Source organism: Esox lucius, chromosome 7 (assembly GCF_011004845.1).
Source record: "Esox lucius isolate fEsoLuc1 chromosome 7, fEsoLuc1.pri, whole genome shotgun sequence".
Classification (NCBI taxonomy): Eukaryota; Metazoa; Chordata; class Actinopteri; order Esociformes; family Esocidae; genus Esox; species Esox lucius.
The window spans coordinates 44,544,035-44,567,094 of NC_047575.1; the positions used below are offsets into that span (position 1 = coordinate 44,544,035).

A 23,060-nucleotide genomic window follows, 5' to 3' on the forward strand; every position below is an offset into this window, starting at 1 on the left:
ATGCTTGGTGTGTTTACCTGACCCTGGGGTTGCTGGGTTTTGTCCAGAGGAGCAGTGCTGTGGGAAGGCTAGGGGAAGTCCACACACAGCTCCTCGTCCCGGCTACGCCTCATGTGCCCGGAGCCCCGGCCAATAGGTGGAGCTCTGCCTGTGCTTTAGAACCAGCATGAGACTGCATTCGGAGTGTCTGCCAAGTGTTTCTGAAAGCCTGAGTCATGGTGCGGCCGGAGGTGATCAACGCCGTGTGCTTCCTGGATGAAACGCCTTTGGATCTGAGCACGTAATCCAGTGCACTTTACGTGCGGTATAGGGACTAGAGAGGCACTTAGGACACTCCCTCAGATGGAGTAAGGAGGAAGAATGGTCTGTAAATGAATATCGAATGGCTTTTTCGTGCTTAGGGCGGGTGCCGTGAAAATAATTTACTTTGTTGGCCCTGGAATTCCCTCAGTTGATCAAGCTAGAGAGCACGGAGTAGAGAGTGGTAGAGCTGCTTTTAGCAACTGGCTGGATGTGTGTGTGTGTGTGTGATGGCAGAAAGTGGATTAGCTGAGAGAGGGGGTTTGATGTTGTCTGTCCGTCTCCATGGCCCTACTCTGGCTGATCAGGGATTATCTGTCATCCATGCTCTGACTGATCGGGGGTCATCTCTGGTCTGACTGATCGGGGGTCATCTCTGGTCTGACTGATCGGGGGTCATCCCTGGTCTGACTGATCGGGGGTCATCCCTGGTCTGACTGATCGGGGGTCATCCCTGGTCTGACTGATCGGGGGTCATCTCTGGGTCTGACTGATCGGGGGTCATCCCTGGTCTGACTGATTGGAGGTCATCTCTGGGTCTGACTGATCGGGGGTCATCTCTGGTCTGACTGATCGGGGGTCATCTCTGGTCTGACTGATCGGGGGTCATCCCTGGTCTGACTGATCGGGGGTCATCCCTGGTCTGACTGATCGGGGGTCATCCCTGGTCTGACTGATCGGGGGTCATCTCTGGGTCTGACTGATCGGGGGTCATCCCTGGTCTGACTGATTGGAGGTCATCTCTGGGTCTGACTGATCGGGGGTCATCTCTGGTCTGACTCATCGGGGGTCATCTCTGGTCTAACAGATCGGGGGTCATCTCTGGTCTAACAGATCGGGGTCATCTCTGGGTCTGACTGATTGGTGGTCATCCCTGGTCTGACTGATCGGGGGTCATCCCTGGTCTGACTGATCGGGGGTCATCTCTGGGTCTGACTGATCGGGGGTCATCCCTGGTCTGACTGATTGGAGGTCATCTCTGGGTCTGACTGATCGGGGGTCATCTCTGGTCTGACTGATCGGGGGTCATCTCTGGTCTAACAGATCGGGGGTCATCTCTGGTCTAACAGATCGGGGTCATCTCTGGGTCTGACTGATTGGTGGTCATCCCTGGGTCTGACTGATCGGGGGTCATCCCTGGTCTGACTGATCGGGGGTCATCCCTGGTCTGACTGATCGGTGGTCATCCCTGGTCTGACTGATCAGGGGTCATCCCTGGTCTGACTGATCGGGGGTCATCCCTGGTCTAACAGATCGGGGGTCATCCCTGGTCTGACTGATCGGGGGTCATCCCTGGTCTGACTGATCGGGGGTCATCCCTGGTCTGACTGATCGGGGGTCATCCCTGGTCTGACTGATCGGGGGTCATCCCTGGTCTGACTGATCGGTGGTCATCCCTGGTCTGACTGATCGGGGGTCATCCCTGGTCTAACAGATCGGGGGTCATCCCTGGTCTGACTGATCGGGGGTCATCCCTGGTCTGACTGATCGGGGGTCATCTCTGGGTCTGACTGATCGGGGGTCATCCCTGCTCTGACTGATCGGGGGTCATCCCTGGTCTGACTGATCGGGGGTCATCCCTGCTCTGACTGATCCCCGAGGTCTGAGAGGTCCAGAGGCAAACTGAGACCAGGGTCCAGAAGACTGATCCCAGGCCAGGACAACACTGTCTGATGGGGTTTGGACCTGCATGCTCCATTTCACACCAACACACTTGTACGTGTGTGGACTAATACAACCCCTGGTCTTTAATAAAACAATCAGTGAACTCTTATGGTATAGTATCCAGTACTGTGGCAAAACAAAACACTGCATGCAGTGAGGATTATATTATAGGCTTTTTTTGTTTTCTTCAAATTAGCAACTCCTGCCCCTGAGCAGTGTGAGCCTGCCTGGTACGTCGAGACTAGGAGAGCTCCACTGTAGCCTTCTGTATTGTTGGTGGTTTGAGGCAAACCTCTCTCCTAGAGGATAATTAGGGGAATTAGAGCTGCCTGCTGCAGCTTCATGCAGTACAGGTTGTTGCGGTTAGGATGTTTACCTCTCCAGAGGACCAGGGTTTTGGTTACATGTAGTGTGATTAGGTATTGTGGTAAGCTCTTAAACCAACACTAGTGATGTCACCTGTGTAGGCAGTTGAAGGAGAAAGCGTGTTATTATTTCAACCAGGCTTCTGGTAAAAGGAAGCGAGTTGTTGTGGTAATGTGGAGCGAGCAGGACATTCTGATCAATAATTCTTAGTGCGGTGATAGATTTTGAACCTCTGTATTTGACCGTGTAATGATTGCGACTGGTGTGGGACGGACCAAACGCAATCGGAATAGCTTTTATTCATTAGTTACCGTTAAAGGTGCTGTGAGGGGTAGAACATTTTGGGACAGAATACCCCACGTCTATTCACAGTGAACATTCATTTGTATGCAATAAGTGGTGAGTCTATGAGACGATGAGAAGTACACTTAACAAAATTATAAACGCAACACTTTTGCTTTTGCCCCTATTCATCATGAGCTGAACTCAAAGATCAAAGACTTTCTCTATGTACACAAAAAGCTTATTTCTCCCAAATATTGTTCACAAATCTGTTTAAATCTGTGTTAGTGAGCACTTCTCCTTTGCCAAGATAATCCATCCACCTCACAGGTGCGGCATATCAAGATGCTGATTAGACAGCATGATTATTGCATAGGTGTGCCTTAGTCTGGCCACAATAAAAGGCCACTCTAAAATGTGCAGTTCCATCACACAGCACAATGCCACAGATGTTGCAAGTTTTGAGGGAGCGTACAATTGGCATGCTGACTGCAGGAATGTCCACCAGAGCTGTTGCCCGTAAATTTAATGTTAATATCTCTACCATAAGCCGTCTCCAAAGGCGTTTCAGAGAATTTGGCTGTACATCCAACCAGCCTCACAACCGCAGACCATGTGTAACCACACCAGCCCAGGACCTCCACATCCAGCATCTTCACCTCCAAGATTGTCTGAGACCAGCCACCTAGACAGCTGCTGCAACAATCGGTTTGCATAACCAGAGAATTTTTGCACAAACTGTCAGAAACCGTTTCAGGGAAGCTCATCTGCATGCTCGTCGTCCTCATCGGGGTCTCGAATTGACTGCAGTTCATCGTTGTAACCGACTTGAGTGGGCAAATGCTCACATTCGATGGCGTCTGGCACTTTGGAGAGGTGTTCTTTTCACGGATGAATCCCGGTTTTCACTGTACAGGGCAGATGGCAGACAGCATGTATGGCGTCATGTGGGTGAGCGGTTTGCTGATGTCAACGTTGTGGATCCTGAGGCCTAATGTTGTACCGTTTATCCACAACCATCACCTCATGTTGCAGCATGATAATGCACGGCCCCATGTTGCAAGGATCTGTACACAATTCCTGGAAGCTGAAAACATCCCAGTTCTTGCATAGCAAGCATACTCACCGGACATGTCACCCAATGACCATGTTTGGGATGCTCTGGATCAGCGTATACGACAGCGTGTTCCAGGTCCTGCCAATATCCAGCAACAAACATTCCACAGGCCATAATCAACAACCTGATCTACTCTATGCGAATGAGATGTGTTGCATGGCGTGAGGAAAATGGTGGTCACACCAGATACTGACTGGTTCTTGGACCCCATTTGGCCCCCCCAATACAGTGAAACTGCACATTTTAGAGTGGCCTTTTATTGTGGCCAGCCTAAGGCACACCTGTGCAATAATCATGCTGTCTAATCAGCATCTTGATATGCCACACCTGTGAGGCAAAAGGAGAAGTGCTCACTAACACAGATTTAGACAGATTTGTGAACAATATTTGAGAGAAATAGGCCTTTTGTGTACATAGAGAAAGTCTTAGATCTTTGAGTTCAGCTCATGATGAATGGGGGCAAAAACAAAAGTGTTGCGTTTATAATTTTGTTCAGTGTATATCCTATACATTAATTTCCACTTACAGATGTCCATCTAGCTAGTTCCGTGGGTGCATCCATAGAGGAGTAGGGAGATGAGCAGTCTTGGGGTTTATATAGTTCCGCTGATTAGTTAGCAGTCAATAGCGAGGAAGTGTCTTGATGTGGTCACCATTGTCTTATGTTTCTCTGTGCGATACCTGTTTTTCCAGCCACTGTAAGTGGCAGGTTGGCTGGTGTTCCCCCTTGGTGGTCACTGTGACGTTGTCCTGGGAGATGATGGTCCCTGGGAATTTGAATGTTTCAGCTGAACTAACAGCTGAGCCCTCAATCTCAAGTGTTTCCTGAAGTTGATCACCAAATCCTCTATTTTATCTGTGTTAGGTTCCAGGTGATTTTGACCACACACACTAAACAGTGTTTTCCTGTAGCTAATCAGATGAACTTTTAGAGGTACAGACGATAGTGTTGAGTGTGTAGAGGGGGCGTGGCTGCGGCCTTGGGCCATTCCAGTGCTACAGGATACTGTGTCCGAAAAGTGTATGTCCATTGTTCTATCCAACTGGTCTGAAAATCAGTGATTAACCCAGCTGGGAAGTTTTTGTTGTAGTTGTTCTGAATGAATGCGTTATACAGAGATAGAGGTTATCCTTGTGTGTTTCTTTGGGCTGTCGAGGTGTTTGAAGAATGTGCTGTTGAGCCATGTTGATAGCATTGTCGACAGGCTGGGTTTTGTCGGCAAATAGCAGTGGTTTGACGAAGGTGCCATTGATGATGGGGAAGTGGTACAAGTCTGTAGTTGTTCAGACAGGATACATTTTCTGGGGGAATTTAACGATAAAGGGCCTTTGCCAACTCTTGACTCACGGAAAAAATAGTTGACTCACAGAGAGCATGGCCGCTTTGGTTGAAGTGTGAAAACATTTTCTACATATTTACACATTTTGCCGTGGAATGAAGTAAAGGTTTTGCCATTTTATGACTAATTTCCTGCAATTCTACTAATTTTGCCCTGGGAAAAATAGAATATTTAGCAATGTTATAAATCTGTATTGTAATATACTTTTCGTTTTTTTTTTATTGATATCTGAGTTATGATTTCCTTACTAAATGAATGGGGACAATGATTACTAGTAGGTTAGATACATTTAGACTAATTTGTCTCTCTAAAAAGATATCTCAACTCTACCACCTCCATCTCTAACCCATTCTGTCTCACCCTCTCTCTCACCCACTCTCCTTTTCTTGCTCTCCTTCTCTCTCCTTGTCTCTCTCGCTCCCTCTCTGTCTCTCTGTTTCTCTGTCTGTCTTTCTCTAGAACTGGATAATCAGGAGGCAAGGATCACAGAAATCCACAGCATCGTCCACCGTCTTCCAGAGAAGAACCGACAGATGCTGGACCTGCTTACAAAACACTTGGCTAAGTAGGTTGGGTTTTGGGCCACGGACCCTTTTTACTGTGCTACAAATCCCCGATGACTCCCACTGCTGCGACAAACCTGTTTCCAAATGACACATTTTCCTTAGGGTTCACAACTTATGGGCCCTGGTGAAATATAGGGTGCCATATGGGAAGTACACCATGTTAGGAATACCCCAACCACGCTCACCCACCCAAGCTGAGGGTCATGATCTCGCCTGGGAAAGGGAAAATAAATGTGCACATTCAACTTATGAGCAGGGCAGAAAAATTAATTAGAAAAGGATGTTCGCAACTCTGGTATGTCCACATTTATTTTATTGCACAAGAAACAGATGTTTCCATCCAAATGGGATCTTTGTCAGGTCAAACACCTACATAAATAACCCTTTTAGAGACAGTGTTCAATCAATCCATGAATACTACCAGTTAGTATTCAAATTAGTAGTAAACAGACCTAACTGAATAACACAGTAGACATCTTAAAACAGGAAATGTTTAAGATTCAACTTTGTATTATATAGGTCTGGTGGGCCTTTAATTTAGACACACTAAATTATTTTGTCAATCTTTATTCAGTATAATATATAGAAGGGAAAAATGGCATAAACAGTGTTGGTCTCCTCCTCTTCTTGGGGATGTTGTTGTCAGTTTGCCAGCTGTTTCTCATTGCGTCTCCAGCAGCAGGATTATGTCCAGTTGATAGTAGAAAACTGTCACAGAACAGCCCTAGTCAAGGACTAAGAAATGTAGACATCACTTGTGTCAATGTGACCGGGACTTCAACTCTTTGTCCAGCATATTAAAAGCATTATTATTATTTCTTTTATGGGATAGCTTTCACAGACGTATGTACAGTGGATATAAAGTCTACACACCCCTGTGGAAATGCCAGGTTTTTCTGATGTAAAAGAGTGAGACAAAGTTCATGTCCGAACCTTTTCCACTTTTAATGTGACCTATAATGTGAACAATTCAATTGAAACTGAAATCTTTGAGGGGGAAAAATGAAAAATAAAAACCTTACAATAACCTGGTTGCATAAGTGTGCACACCCTCTTATAACTGGGGATGTGGCTGTTTTCAGAATTAACCAATCACATTCAAACTCATGTTCAATAGATGTCATTACACACCTGCTATAATTTAAAGTAACTCTGATTAATCACAAATAAAGTTCAGCTGTTTTAGTAGGATTTTCCTGACATTTTCTTAGTTGCATCTCAGAGCAAAAGCCATGGTCCGCAGAGAGCTTCCAAAGCATCAGAGGGATCTAAAACTTGAACAGTTCAAAATACCAGGCAATATTTGCACAAAACCTTCAGGTGTCCGTTAGAAAGCTGAAGATGAAGAGGAGGTTCACCTTTCAGCACGACAACGACCCAAAGCACACATCCAAATCCACAAAAGCATGGCTTCACCAGAAAAAGATTAACGTTTTGGAATGGCCCGGCCAGAGCCCAGACCTGAATCCAATTGAACATCTGTGGGGTGATCTGAAGAGGGCTGTGCACAGGAGATGTCCTCGCAATCTGACAGATTTGGAGTGCTTTTGCAAAGAGGAGTGGGCAGATATTGTCACATCAAGATGTGCCATGCTAATGACTCCTACCTAAAAAGACTGATTGCTGTAATAAAATCAAAAGGTGCTTCAACAAAGTTTAAGGGTGCGCACACTTATGCAACCAGGTTATTGTGAGTTTTTTTATGATTTTTTTTTTCCCCTCAAAGATTTCAGTTTGTTTTTCAATTGAATTGTTCACGTTATAGGTCACATTAAAGTTGGAAACATTTCTTTGTCTCATTCTTTTACATCACAAGAACATGGCATTTTAGCAAGGGTGTGTAGACTTTTTATATCCACTGTATTTACATGTATTTACATTTGAGATGGTACGTGCTGTAATCTGAAATGTCAGAGTTTCTAAAGATAGAAATTGGCATCACCAAAAGCAAGGCTTCACAGTGTGATGCAATAGAGTGTTTTATTCCACCTTAAGGCCTCTGAGTTGCTGGGGATTACAATACATGTAGTCTGACACCCGGCCAGTAATAACACATGCAGCACTAAGATTGGACAGGGCCAAAGAGAAAATTGAATATTGATGGGAGTTTCGCTAATCTCACCGGTGCAAAACTCCCATCTGCGATTTCACTTTGATTGGGAAGAATGTGTGATGTCAAGGTAAATGTCAGCCAACTGGTATCAGAGCACGAACACGTCAGCGATTCTTCCTCCCTCTTTTGACGACCATGCTGATGTTATCCGGGTGTTTTTACCTTGTGTACCTTCGACCTTCAACTTGACACTGCAGGATGGATATTTCTACTTGTTGTACTCTGTGGACATGGCTGACTTTGATTCTCTGGACATGACTGACCCCCCAACCCAGTGTGGCCAGTCACCACCAGCAGAATCTGATGACCGTGGCCAACCTGGGCGTGGTGTTCGGACCCACCCTGCTGAGGCCCCAGGAGGAGACTGTGGCTGCCATCATGGACATCAAGTTCCAGAACATTGTGGTGGAGATCCTCATCGAGAACCATGACAGGGTGAGTAAGTCAGTCGACCAGTCAGTCAGCCAGGCTGTCAGTGTGTTAGCCGGTCAGTCAGTCAGCCAGACAGTCAGTGTGTTGCCCAGACAGTCAGACACTTCTCTGGTAGACCTCTCCGGTAGACCTGGTCTGGTAGACCTGGTCTGGTAGACCTGGTCTGGTAGACCTCTCTAGACCTTTCTATAAATATTTATCCTGAAACAACTAGGATCTAAATGTTTTCTATAACCTGAGCCAGCTAGGAATTATAAATAAAAAAGTTATTTAATAGAATCTCTACGGGCCCAACTTTAAATCCTTGGGTCCTTGCAGGGCCTCTCGACTCCAGGGGCCAATCTGCTTAGTGCTCCAAGCTACTTACTGAAGTCACTCATGGCAACAGGCAAATCAGCTAGCAATGACTAATGACCTGTGCATCACATGGTCCTTAGAGCAGGAAATAATTATTTATATTAATTGCTTGGCAGTTCTTTGACACGTTTCCCATGTAAAAAGAAAAGCCCTTTTAAATTGAATTGAACATAGAGATTCCAGTCCCCTTTCCCTGGTGTCAAGGCCTCCTGTTCTGTACTGTGCTGAATGACGGTCTTCTTCGGTCCTGGACTGTGAGTTATGTAAAGACACTTACAATGTTACCGCATGGACGGCTGTTTGGGTTTTCCTGCCCTCAATGTGACAGGGCGAGTGAGACTCCTAGAAGGTGGGTTGATAAAGGAATGGGGTATGATGAGGGATGGGTTATGATGAGGGATGGGTTATGATGAGGGATGGGTTATGATGAGGGATGGGTTATGATGAGGGATGGGTTATGATGAGGGATGGGTTATGATGAGGGATGGGTTATGATGAGGGATGGTGTATGATGAGGGATGGGTTATGATGAGGGATGGGTTATGATGAGGGATGGGTTATGATGAGGGATGGGTTATGATGAGGGATGGGTTATGATGAGGGATGGGTTATGATGAGGGATGGGTTATGATGAGGGATGGCCAGAGCAGGTTTCCCAGGCTGTACCAGTACTGCTTACTAAATGTGTCTGTAATAAGTGATGACACTGGTACTCGAGCGGTGGTTGATTGGCCAACCTCAGCGATTCCATGTGATTAAGGACCGGGAGCAATGTTGTCTTAGGAATGGATGCTGCTGACAGCCGTTTCATAATGCTGATAACGTCTGTGAATCACTGGAAGTATTATAGGAGAGGAGTGAGACAATTGAGCTGTCTGTAACTGGTAATACCAGTCTCCTCTCTCCGCACGAAGCCTCTACCTTAGGACTGTCTGCATGTCTGGCTGTGCGAATGCGTGCATTTTGTAAGGGCCTGGTAGCTGTAGTGTACTGAATAGGAAGGTTTACTGTTCCAGTCCTCTGTGTGCGTGTGTGTGTGTCGGTGCGTGTGCATGTGTGCGCGTGCATGTGCAGATATTCAAGGACATGCCAGTTCTGGGAGGCGGCTCGGCCAACCTGCAGCTCAACCTGCAGCCGCGGAGGAGGAGCATGGAGAACAAGGCCCCGTCCTGCAGCGAGAGACCCCTCACCCTCTTCCACACACCCACACACTCCCAGAAAGGTGAGCACAGCACACTCTTCCACACACCCACACACTCCCTGAAAGGTGAGCACAGCACACACCCACACACACACTCCCAGGAAGGTGAGCACAGCACCCTCTTCCACACACCCACACACTCCCAGAAAGCTGAGCACAGCACACTCTTCCACACACCCTGACCTGTCCTTGTGGCCGTTACATCCCTGTTACATCTCTCCCTGACCTGTCCTTGTGGCCGTTACATTCCTGTTACATCTCTCCCTGGCCTGTCCTTGTGGTGGCCGTTACATTCCTGTTACATCTCTCCCTGGCCTGTCCTTGTGGTGGCCGTTACATTCCTGTTACATCTCTCCCTGGCCTGTCCTTGTGGTGGCTGTTACATTCCTGTTACATCTCTCCCTGGCCTGTCCTTGTGGTGGCCGTTACATTCCTGTTACATCTCTCCCTGGCCTGTCCTTGTGGTGGCCGTTACATTCCTGTTACATCTCTCCCTGGCCTGTCCTTGTGGTGGCCGTTACATTCCTGTTACATCTCTCCCTGGCCTGTCCTTATAGCCGTTACATCCCTCTTTCCCTCGCCTGTTGCATAGCGGAGAAGAGGAACAGCTTGGTGACCAACTCGACTCCGGAGGCCCAGCAAGCGCAGGCCAAGGCTCCCCACAGCCTCCCCCCAGCACCGCCCTCCACCACCTCCTCCTCCTCGGCCGCAACGGTGAACCATAACAGCTGGACTCCACGTGGCAGCCTGACCAGCAGTGAGGGAGACCAGGAGAGTGAACCGGCGGCCAGGCACAACTCACAGAGCCGCCCAAACTCATTGTGAGTACCGCTGCACAAACACCAGAAAGCCTGCAAGTAAACGAGCGGGCACATGCACACGCACTCTCTCTTTCTCCCAAGAAAAGGAGTGACATTTATGGAGCCAAATTGATCTCAAATGTATTTGACCGTAAGAATAGAAAAACATAAGTGAAATATTTTTTGAAAATAAGAATAAAAGCAAGGTTAACAAGAAATATTTCATTGTATGAAAAAACTGAATTCAATCGTATGAAAGAAATAGATTCAAACGTGGTTAAAGTGTATGCTAAAATCATTAATAGCATTAAAATGTCTTTGTTCAGACATTCTTTTTTCACGTTTGGCTTCTTGCGATTACAATCTCTTCCCACCTTCGTTCGAGTCGTCGTTTCTCAAAACCAAGTTTTGAGCTTCTATTGGCGTGGAGGCGGGGCTTTATCTGGGCATTGAGTTCTTGCACCCAATTAGCCATTAATCACACCATTATAAGGTGGAAATCATAGCCTTTCAATGCACTGCTTTCCCAATGAAACCTGCGGAGAGAAATTTAAGAATTGTGTAAGCTAGGCTAAATGTGTACATTTAAACAGAATAATGAACTGTCATTCACAGGTTGCATCGATGTCACTGTTGCCATGGTCACAGACACAGATATTGATAAGAGTTTAACGTGTTCTCCCTGTGGAGGCATTATGTACCCCAACATAATCTCCACCCAGATTAAGGGTGACCAGGGTGACAGGAGTAGATAAAACACATCAGAATTATGGCTCATCAGGTCTGTCAGTGCACAGACTAAGGTGTGTGCTGTGGTTTATTTAACTTATTCATTACTATCGATTTTAAATATACTAATATACTATATATTTAATATATAGTTGTTCTCAATGTAAAAAATTGGGGTGGCAAAAAAATATATATTCAAATGCGGTAATAGTTTATACTTAATTAATTAACTAGATTTTCTTTTGCTGTGATGTTTCCAAACCATTAGGCTTAGAGCAAATGGTAATTAGCCCCTGTCTAACTTCAGTCACCAAAACCCGTCAAACTTTCATCAATATCTGTGTCTGTGACCATGGCAACAGTGATGTCGATGCAACCTGGGAATAACAGTTTTCTATTCTGTTTAAATCTACACATTTAGCCTAATTTATACAAGTCTTGAACTTCTCTCCACAGGTTGTAATGGGAAAGCAGTACATGGAAAGGCAAAAATCCAGAATTCAGTGGTCAGATAAAGCCCCGCCTCCACGCCAATAGAGGCTCCAAACTCATTTTTGAGAAAAGACAACTTGAACAAAGGTGGGAAGCAATTGTAATCACAAGAAGAAGCAAACGTGAAAAAAAACTTTTTAAGAGCGGTCGCGAAAATCCATTTAATGATTTTAGAATACACTTTTTCAACTACTCTGTGTGTTCAGCCATGTTTGATGGAATAAGGTCCCCTTCTGAAATCATAATGCTACTCGTGTGTTCAGCCATGTTTGATGGAATAGGGTCCCCTTCTGAAATCATAATACTACTCCGTGTGTTCAGCCATGTTTGATGGAATAGGATCCCCTTCTGAAATCATAATACTACTCCGTGTGTTCAGCCATGTTTGATGGAATAAGGTCCCCTTCTGAAATCATAATGCTACTCCGTGTGTTCAGCCATGTTTGATGGAATAAGGTCCCCTTCTGAAATCATAATACTACTCTGTGTGTTCAGCCATGTTTGATGGAATAGGGTCCCCTTCTGAAATCATAATACTACTCCGTGTGTTCAGCCATGTTTGATGGAATAAGGTCCCCTTCTGAAATCTCCAAAAGGGCAGACAAAAGAAATGTGTTCTCAAATCTGCCCCCCCCCTTTCTCCCCGCGCAACCCCCCCTTCCCCATTCTCTCTCCATCTCTCTCTCCCCACACTCTTTCGCCCTCCATAATAGCAGGAGGATACGGCAGATTGAATAAGAAATTGATTTTATCCACAAGCTGATGGCCATTTGGGACACACTTAATTCCCTCCATTAGCGAGAGTAGGACATTGGAGCAAAGTGGAGACAACATGTTGTCAGGATGTTGCTCTGAAGCCAGCGGCCATTCTGAACAGGTGTTTGAGGAGTCAAAATGGATCATAGTTTTAAAGACAAAATGGTGCAGTCACTGCAGTAAAGATTGATATATGTAAATAAACGACTAATTCGGCTACTTTTTGCAGTAGCTTGGTGGCAGTTTAATTTAGATCTAGAATTACAATTTATAGTTTTTATGGCTTTGGTATTGCAATAACTGGTTAAACTGTAGATTGATTAAATAATTGATTGGTTTGACCTCTTAAGCTTAACAAGTTTGGTTCTGTGCAAATCCTTGTTGGTTGCTCAATGAAAGACCAGACACAGCTGGGCACTATTTAGAAACCAAAAAGTCCCAAAATATCACAAATAATCAAACAAATATTGTACTGCCATGTACAAGTAAATTTTCTAAAATATTGTTTTATTTTTTATTTTATACACTGAACAAAATTTTAAACACAACACTTTTGTTTTTGCCCCCATTCATCATGAGCTGAACTCAAAGATCTAAGACTTTCTCTATGTACACAAAAGGCCTATTTCTCCCAAATATTGTTCACAAATCTGTCTAAATCTGTGTTAGTGTGCACTTCTCCTTTGCCGAGATAATCCATCCACCTCACAGGTGTGGCATATCAAAATGCTGATTAGACAGCATGATTATTGCACAGGTGTGCCTTAGGCTGGCCACAATAAAAGGCCACTCTGTTAAAGTCAAAAGAATAAATCCCAGGCCAGATTGAACACATCTTCTCTTACAATAAGTACCATAGGATATTTTGTAACCAGAGAGTTAGGATACCTGGTGAACATCCCATTCAACAGAAATAATCTGTGTCTTCCCTGCCCCTTGGGTGGGATCTTAAAACCAGAGGGAAGAGTTCCCTTACTGGCCAGCATCACATTTACTTAAACATCATTCAGCAGATGCTCATATCCAACTTACACTAGTGAATGGACCAAGTTCCATAATGTTTTGTCCTGGCCCCTCTGTGGGAACTGAACTCACAACCCTTCTGTTGTAGGTGCCATGTTTTACTAGCTGAGCTACATGAGATCCCACAAGATTTGATCTTCCAGCCAGGGACCTGTAGTGAACACCAAGACCAGAGTAGTGTGGGTCCAATTGCAGAAGTGCAATTGTAGATTTATTGTTTGTCGTACAAGGGAGTAGGCTAGCACAAGAACGATAAAGACAGGCAGAGAGTCGGTAACCGGAAGATCAGTCCTCGAAGGCGAAGGCACAGGCAGGAATGGACAGGGACGAGAAACCCAGAAGCAGGCAAGCAGGTCAGGAAGCCGGGTGATCAATCCGCAGAGGCAACAGCACAGGCTGGGAGAGACGGTAAGAGTATCCAGGGGCAGGCAGGTAGGTCGGCGTTCCGGGTAAGCAGTCCGTAAGGGCAACAACACAGGCAGGGTTAGGTGGGGAGAGACTCTACGGGGCAGGCGAACAGGTCAAGACGTAGGGTTCTGGAACAAGGAGATTGGACGGGACAGGAGGGTAGAGACACAACAGGCTGGGAGTCAAAAAGGCAAATACAGAGCGCGATTCGAAGGCTTGGCAGGTCCACTAAGAACAACACCTCACACTGGAGGGGAGGTAGAGCACGGGCTAAATAGAGGGATTAACAGGGCACAGGTGTTCAGTATTCCGGTGATTGGGACCTGGAGTGTTGGGTGCGTTCATGCGTGTTGGAAATTGAAGGTGTCACGGTGGCAGGTGAGGAGCGTGGCGGGGAGGAGTTGGATCGGGAATGACGCGAAAACCTCACAGGACCAACCAAGATCAACCCATGCTTAGCTTCATAGTGGTGTCTGCAGTGGGAATAAGGGTGCTCTGCTGCTTGCCGAAATGCATCAAATTATTTAAGTTAAGATTTAAGATTTCAAGATTTAAGTTTAAGAGTTTATGCAAACCTCAGAAAAAACTTTGGTTGGCTGCTGCAGTGACGCCATAACCAGGTCAAGGGCTTTTCCTCTGGACATATTAGCTCATATTGTTTCTTCCTTATCGGTTCTGTTTTCTTGAAAGGAGTGCTGTAGAGCAGAGGTTCACAACTGTGAAAAAACCACAAAGAAGAGCAAAAAACAACAAGTCCCTGGTGACTCAGAACTGAAACATTTAATGGGCGGTGGAAACGTGTCATCTAAATATTTCCTTTTCTCCTAGTGAAATAGTTGTTAACACAGAGCCATCTGTCAACATGGCGTGTTGTGGCTCAGCTAGTCTGAAAGAGCTAGCATTCTCTTTCCATCCGTCAACATGGCGTGTTGTGGCTCAGCTACAGTCTGAAAGAGCTAGCATTCTCTTTCCATCCGTCAACATGGCGTGTTGTGGCTCAGCTACAGTCTGAAAGAGCTAGCATTCTCTTTCCATCCGTCAACATGGCGTGTTGTGGCTCAGCTACAGTCTGAAAGAGCTAGCATTCTCTTTCCATCCGTCAACATGGCGTGTTGTGGCTCAGCTACAGTCTGAAAGAGCTAGCATTCTCTTTCCATCCGTCAACATGGCGTGTTGTGGCTCAGCTACAATCTGAAAGAGCTAGCATTCTCCTTCCGTCCATCAACATGGTGTGTTGAGGCTCATCTACAGTCATTCTCTTTCTCTTTTTTTTCTCCATCTCTCCTCTCAGTAGAATTGCAAATACTGTAGCAGAAATCCACCTAAGATTGGTTAATTCCATTCTGGTACTGTAACATTATTGTGATCATAGGCGCCGATACCGTGGGTGCTCCGGGGCTCGAGCACCCATGGAAAATAGTGAGCACCCACGGAAAATACCGAGCACGAGCACCCACGTGTGCCAGACCGCCAGTCCGTCAGTAGGCTACATTCATTTAAAATTAAACTTGCCGTTGGTGATATGTAAAGCGTCTGTCACACTGTGATTGGTTATGTCGATGTTAGTGACAGCGACATAACCAGTCGCCTGCTCCGGGTGCTCCCTATCCACCAATCACAGCGTTTCTCAGATGAAAAAATGCCACTATCAAAAACTCGTAGCAGAAATTAGGGAGAAACTCCCAGAAACTATATGTGTCGTTTTTTTTAATCGATATTTAGATAATAGCGCAAAACATTAATTTCCCCCGAACTGATCGCGGTTAGGCCTACGTGTCAATTAAACTTTTCATCTCCAATCCTGTATTTGTGATAAGTGGTACATTTTGAAAGATCTACTTTACGGCTTTATTAATAAGTAAATGAATAGGTGTGCGTAGTGCGTTTATATATGTATATATAGGTTTATATATAGGTATATATAGGTGTGTATATATAGGTATATATAGGTGTGTGTGTATATATATATATATATATATATATATATATATATATATATATATATATATATATATATATATATATATATATATATATATGGCGTGCGCCTATGAGCACCCACGGAGGAAAACATAAATCGGCGCCTATGATTGTGATTCAGCTCAGGATTCTAGGACTGTGTCAAAGGTGTGTCAAGGTGCGTGAAATAAGGGAGCCAAACGCAGGGAGGTAGTTACTCTTCTTTCTATTTAGAGAATAGGCACGCGTAAAACAAACAAGCGTGCAACTGCTACGCAATACAAACACCAAACATAGAACAATACCACACAAAGACAGCCAGAAACACAGGAACTTATATAAGCGATCTAATGAGGGAATGGACACCAGGTGTGTGCAATAACAAGACAGGACAGTGCCGTGGGAGGAGGAGCGGTGTGGCTAGAAGGCCGGCGATGACGCGCGCCAAACACCACGTCGGGAGGGGTGACGCGCGTCCTCCATGCGCGTCCTCGTTACAGTACCCCCCCCTCGACGTGCGGCTCCGGCAGCGCGCCCCCGCCGGCCCCAGGGCCGACCCGGAGGACGCCGTGCAGGACGATCAGGGCGCCGACGATGGAAGTCGGCGAGGAGCTCCGGATCAAGAACATCCACCGCCGGCACCCAGCAACGCTCCTCCGGGCCGTACCCCTCCCACTCCACCAGGTACTGCAGGCCCCCCCCCCCGGCGCCTCGAGTCGAGGATGGAACGGACCGAATACGCCGGGCCCCCTCAATGTCCAGAGGGGGCGGAGGGACCTCCCGCACCTCAGACTGCTGGAGGGGACCAGCCACCACCGGCCTGAGGAGAGACACATGGAACGAGGCATTAATCCTGTAATCAGGGGGTAGTTGTAACTTATAGGTTACCTCGTTCACTCTCCTCAGGACTTTGAACGGCCCCACAAACCGCGGGCCCAGCTTCCGGCAGGGCAGGCGGAGAGGGAGGTTCCGGGTCGAGAGCCAGACCCGGTCGCCCACTGTGTAGACCGGGGCGTCGCTACGCCGGCGGTCGGCAGCGGACTTCTGGCGAGCCCCGGCGCGCCGGATGTGCCGATGAGCTACTGACCAGGTGTCCTCGGCGCGCCGGAACCAGTCGTCCACCGCCGGAGCCCCGGTCTCGGGCTGGCTCTGCCAGGGTGCCAAGACCGGCTGGTACCCTAGGACGCACTGGAAAGGGGTCAAGGAAGTGGAGGAGTGGCGGAGCGAATTCTGGGCATACTCTGCCCAGGGCAGGAACTCCGACCACTCCCCCGGCCGGTCCTGGCAATAGGACCGCAGGAACCTCCCCAGGTCTTGGTTCACACGCTCCACCTGCCCATTGGCTTCGGGGTGGAACCCGGAGGTGAGGCTGACCGAGACCCCCAATCGGCCCATAAAGGCCTTCCAGACCCGAGACGTGAACTGAGGGCCCCGGTCAGAAACAATGTCCTCCGGCACCCCGTAGTGCCGGAAGACATGGGTGAAAAGAGCCTCCGCGGTCTGCAGGGCCGTCGGGAGACCGGGAAGAGGAAGGAACCGGCAGGCCTTTGAAAACCGGTCCACAACAACCAGGATCGTGGTGTTGCCTAGTGAGGGGGGTAGATCGGTCAAAAAATCAATGGACAGGTGAGACCATGGTCGTTGTGGAACGGGCAAAGGATGTAACTTACCCGCCGGAAGGTGTCTAGGTGCCTTACACTGAGCGCACACCGAACAGGAGGACACGTACACTCTCACATCCTTGGCCAGACCAGGCCACCAGTACTTGTCGGTAAGGCAGCGCACAGTACGGTCTATGCCCGGGTGACCCGTGGAAGGGGACGTGTGGGCCCAGTAGATGAGACGGTCACGGACATCCAGCGGGACGTACTGACGATCCGCAGGACACTGAGGTGGCCCAGGATCGCTGCGTAACGCTCGCTGAATGTCCGCGTCCACGTCCCACACAACCGGCGCCACAATGCACGAGGCGGGCAGAATCGGTGTATCATCTACCCGCCTCACACCCGCGTCGCACAACCGAGACAGTGCATCTGCCTTGGCGTTTTTCGTACCCGGCACGTATGACAGCGTGAAATCAAACCGGGCAAAAAACAACGCCCACCTGGCCTGACGAGGGTTCAGTCTCCTCGCCGCCCGGATATACTCCAGGTTTCGGTGGTCAGTCCAGACTACAAACGGGTGTTTCGCTCCTTCGAGCCAATGTCTCCAAACAGTCAAGGCGCTAAACACAGCCAACAGCTCCCTATCACCGACGCCATAGTTGCGTTCTGCCTCACTGAGCTTCCGCGAGTAAAAAGCGCAGGGGCGACGCTTAGGAGGGGTACCTGATAGTTGGGATAACACAGCACCTATCCCTACCTCAGATGCATCCACCTCCACTATGAACGGCAGTGACGGGTCGGGGTGAGCCAAAACCGGGGCAGAGGTGAACATTCTCTTAAGGGTGCGAAATGCCTCGTCTGCCTCGGCCGTCCAGGTGATCTGGCTCGGCCCACCCTTCAATAAGGAAGTGATAGGAGCTGCTACCTTGCCGAAGCCCCGTATAAACCTCCGGTAGAAATTGGCAAACCCAATGAACCGCTGTACCGCCTTAACCGTGGTAGGAACGGGCCAATTACGCACGGCTGACACACGATCAACTTCCATTTCCACCCCATCGGCGGTAATTCGAAACCCGAGGAAGGAGACGGCTCGCTGGAAGAATGTGCACTTCTCTGCTTTAGCGTACAGGCCATGCTCCAACAGTCGCCTCAGCACCCTGCGAACGAGAGACACATGCTCAGCACGCGTAGCGGAATACATGAGGATGTCGTCGATGTAAACCACAACTCCGCGCCCCAGCATGTCCCTAAACACATCGTTCACAAAGGACTGAAACACTGCCGGGGCATTCATCAACCCATACGGCATCACCAGGTATTCGTAGTGCCCCGTGGTGGTGCTGAAGGCCGTCAACCACTCGTCTCCCTCTCGGATTCTCACCAAGTTATACGCGCTCCTGAGGTCCAGTTTCGTGAAGAAGCGCGCCCCATGCATTGACTCGATGTACTGGGAAATAAGGGGGATGGGATATGAATAACGGACTGTCAGTTTATTCAGCGCCCTGTAGTCAATGCATGGACGCAAACCCCCATCCTTCTTCTTCACGAAAAAGAAACTCGAGGAGGCGGGCGAGGTGGAACGGCGGATCTGCCCCTGCCGCAGGGACTCGGCCACGTAGGTCTCCATCGCTGCCGTCTCAGCCTGCGACAGGGGATACACATGACAATAAGGAGGCACAGCGTCCCCCTTGAGATTTATAGCACAATCCCCGGGCCGATGTGGTGGCAAACGACTTGCCATGGCCTTAGAAAAAACCAGCGCTAAATCGGCATATTCCGGGGGAATGCGCACTGCGGAGACACTGTCTGGACTTTCCACCGAGGTCGCACCTACGGAAACACCTAGACACCTCTCCTGACACCCCTGAGACCACCCTGTCAATACTCTCTGCGACCAGGAAATAGTCAGGTTGTGTCCCGACAACCAGGGAAGACCCAGCACCACAGGGAAAGCAGGTGAGTGGATAACGTGGAATTCAATTTGTTCAGTATGGGTGTGCTGTACGATCATCGTGATGGGCACCGTGACGTGCTCAACGAGACCAGTGCCTAGTGGTTTGCTGTCTAAGCCCGTAATGGACCTAGGTTGAGACAATGGCACCAGCGGAATGCGCAGTTTCCGTGCGTAACCGCTGTCCATAAAATTCCCAGCTGCGCCTGAGTCTACGAGCGCCTTACACTGGGAGTTAGTAGGAAAATCAGGGAAGGCCACCAAAAGTGTCATGTGCTTCGCAGAGAGCCCTGACAGTGTGTGTGGTCTACTCACCTGACTCGGTGTAGTGGTGTCAGGCTTCCTCCGCTCAACCCTTTCACGCTGGAAACAGTGGGAGGCAGAGTGTCCCTTCCTCCCACAAAAGGAACACTCCCTAGACCGCACCGTCTCCCTAGGTGCGGCACCTCCCACTTCCATGGGTTCAGGTCTGGCGACGGGGTGTACCGGAGGGGGCTGATCATTCCCGGTGCGTCCGCAGGTGGCTAGCAGATTGTCCAGCCGGATCGCCATGTCGACGAGCTGGTCGAATGTCAACATGGCGTCCCGGCATGCCAGCTCCCTACGGACGTCAGGCTGTAAGTGGCACCGGAAATGATCAGTAAGTGCCCTCTCGTTCCAGCCCGACCCCGCCGCCAGGGTCCTGTACTCCAGGGCGAAGGCCTGTACGCTCCTTGTCCCCTGCCTGAGGTGCACGAGACGCTCGCCGACCTCCCTGCCGTCGGGCGGATGATCGAACACGGCCCGGAAGAGGCCGACAAACGCCCCGTAATGGGCCAACTCCGGCCCGTTAGTGGACCAAACGGAGTTGGCCCAGTCCAACGCGTTGCCCCTCAGGCAGGAGACAAGGGCCGAGACCTTCTCCCTATCCCCCGGGTGAGGGCTGATGGAGGCGAAGTAGAGCTCCAACTGGAGCAAAAACCCAGAGCACTGGGCAGCGTCCCCGCCGAATCCCTGGGGAAGGCTCAGTTGTATGGTCCTCCTCGGCGACGGTGGAGACGATGGCAGGGGCACTCCAGCTGGGTTGTGTGTCGGGGGTTGCTGCTCAGATGGCAGCCTCGCCTCCAACCGCCGCATAGCTTGGACCATCTCTGTCACGGCCTCCCCCAGGGACGCGATCATGCTCCCATGCTGATGGATAAGGTCGCTCCCCGCTGACTCCATGCTCAGGTGTGGTATTCTGTCAAAGGTGTGTCAAGGTGCGTGAAATAAGGGAGCCAAACGCAGGGAGGTAGTTACTCTTCTTTCTATTTAGAGAATAGGCACGCGTAAAACAAACAAGCGTGCAACTGCTACGCAATACAAACACCAAACATAGAACAATACCACACAAAGACAGCCAGAAACACAGGAACTTATATATGCGATCTAATGAGGGAATGGACACCAGGTGTGTGCAATAACAAGACAGGACAGTGCCGTGGGAGGAGGAGCGGCGTGGCTAGAAGGCCGGCGATGACGCGCGCCGAACACCACGTCGGGAGGGGTGACGCGTGTCCTCCATGCGCGTCCTCGTTACACTCTGTCCTTGGTTAGCGAAAGGGGGCAAGTCACAAAGCATTGCGTATATTTTCATAGGTTGGGAGATGTACCACAGTATGCTGAGAGCCGTCCACACATCACAAACATGCAAATGATGTTGTAATATAGTGGTTGCGTTCTTTGTGAGAACAAAGATGGCATTAATCTGCTGCTTAGGTGACTATTCCGCTTACAGTCTGGAGGGATTGGAGAGCAGTACATAGACACAAACAAATAGTATTTCAGTGTCAGGGTTGAAATTTCACATGCTCTGTGTAACGTTGAGCTCTCATTTATCATATGAGACAGTCACTCCCTAAAGTGGGCCCAAATGAATACAGTTCCACATTTACAGCCAAGAAAGCTACAGTGTTGGAAAACCTAGTGGCATCTGACCAGTAACCAAGAGGTAATTTCGGTTCAGTTTCCAGACCAGCATTGTGGAAAAAAAATTCATTCTGTCCATGAGTGAGGCAAATACTAATTGCTCCAAGATTGTTGCTGTGAATATGTCTGCTCCCTAATATTCCCACAATGACTCAAATATTGGATTGGATGTGAAAGAGTGTCACAAAATGCCTAATAAATAGCCAGAGGGTTGATGAATGCATGCAAATAAACATCACTATTGGTAATGGGATTGCATGGCTCTGTATGTGTCCTGCCCATGTTACATCTGTCCCAATGGCAGCGGAGTGACTCAGAGGGGGGCGGGGCCACACTGCCAAACTAATCTTTCCTTTAGTCTGGCAGTGTTGAGACCTTGTCTCATGAAGCTCTCTGGACCCGGCACACTGTAATTGAACCAGATTGATGGTCGGAGGGGGGATAGGGGGGGAGAGGCATGCTGCCCCGGGAAGAGGTGCCCCAAGATTTACTGCTAGCACGGGAATGGCAGAGATACGGTACATTAAAAACTGGGTGGTTCAAGCCCTAACAGCAGATTTGCGAAGGGCTGTGTTATACCAGATCTTACGTATCAATATTTTTCTACAGTAATAATAATGTTGTTAACCATTTTTTTTTAATAGTGATAAGACTCTTTGGGGTTTTATGGGATATGGCCACTATGCAATGGCTTGTGTCATGTGTAATGACAGCCCTTAGCGCTGGTGAATTGCCGATAAACCACACTCCCTTGGGCCTCTTTGCTTAAATACATTATGGTGTTGAAGATGGCATTCAAAAGATGCAGCTTTCTTTTAAACATGTTAGAAAAACAATGAGTTGTTTAGACTAGTAGTTTAAACCAAGAGACAAAAGGACAATGTAGGTGCACTGCTGCGTGTGATTTGTGTGTTTGAGTACATTTCTAAATTACTTAAGGTCATTGCCATGGCAACACTTGCTAGAATCACTGAAGGGATCCATTGCAGCCTAGAAATAACAGGATTCATGCGTATGAGATCCTTGATCTGTACTTTAGTGTGTATAAATAGGAAGCGTGTATAGCCTATGTCTAGGTTCTGTGGAGTAATTCTATATCTGAATCTATGGTGCACTCTTTGTGACTGGGGTTGTGGAGTTTAAAGCCTTAGGCAGTGTGTTGCTGGGATCAAGACAGGTGTCAGGTGTCAGCCCACAGTGAGTTGTGCGTGGGTGCTGGGTTAATGAGTGAGCCCAGTGCAGTGCAGTGCAGTGCACAGCCCCAGCCCATTACCACGTCCGTTTATTCACTGACTGAGTCGGATTTGCGTCAATATCATATTCCTTTGGAGGGAGAAGGAGAGAGAGAGATTTCATGATTAGAAGTGGCTAAAAAAAGGAGAGTAGTTTACTGGTACTTAATCAGATCTTGTCATGTTCTTATACCTCAGCACTGTAATGCCGCGTTTCCACTGGTGCTTTACCCCGGTACCAGGGCTACACCCAGGATGTATGCTAATGCTGGCTCCATTCGTCCCTGTTCCACTATACATTTGGTACCAAGGACTTAAACAGGGGCTCAGGTGGGGAGGGAGGAGTAAACTATCAACGCGATCTGGTTTTCCAGTTACGTAATATGAACAATAACGCCATGCTCAGTTTGTTTATAACAC

The 23,060-nt window shown here is 48.2% G+C and overlaps 1 protein-coding gene across 2 annotated transcripts in view; it reads left to right on the plus strand.

The window, feature by feature from the left end:
* LOC105011313 (rho GTPase-activating protein 26) overlaps positions 1 to 23,060 on the plus strand; it is a 78,679-nt gene that overhangs the window by 46,095 nt on the left and 9,524 nt on the right. For both annotated transcript variants that reach the window (XM_034293227.1, XM_029120940.2), the window contains exons 17-20: positions 5,530 to 5,635; positions 8,025 to 8,184; positions 9,613 to 9,760; positions 10,332 to 10,560. In XM_034293227.1, coding sequence (XP_034149118.1) covers positions 5,530 to 5,635; positions 8,025 to 8,184; positions 9,613 to 9,760; positions 10,332 to 10,560 — 643 coding nt within the window. The remainder of the gene's footprint in view (positions 1 to 5,529; positions 5,636 to 8,024; positions 8,185 to 9,612; positions 9,761 to 10,331; positions 10,561 to 23,060) is intronic.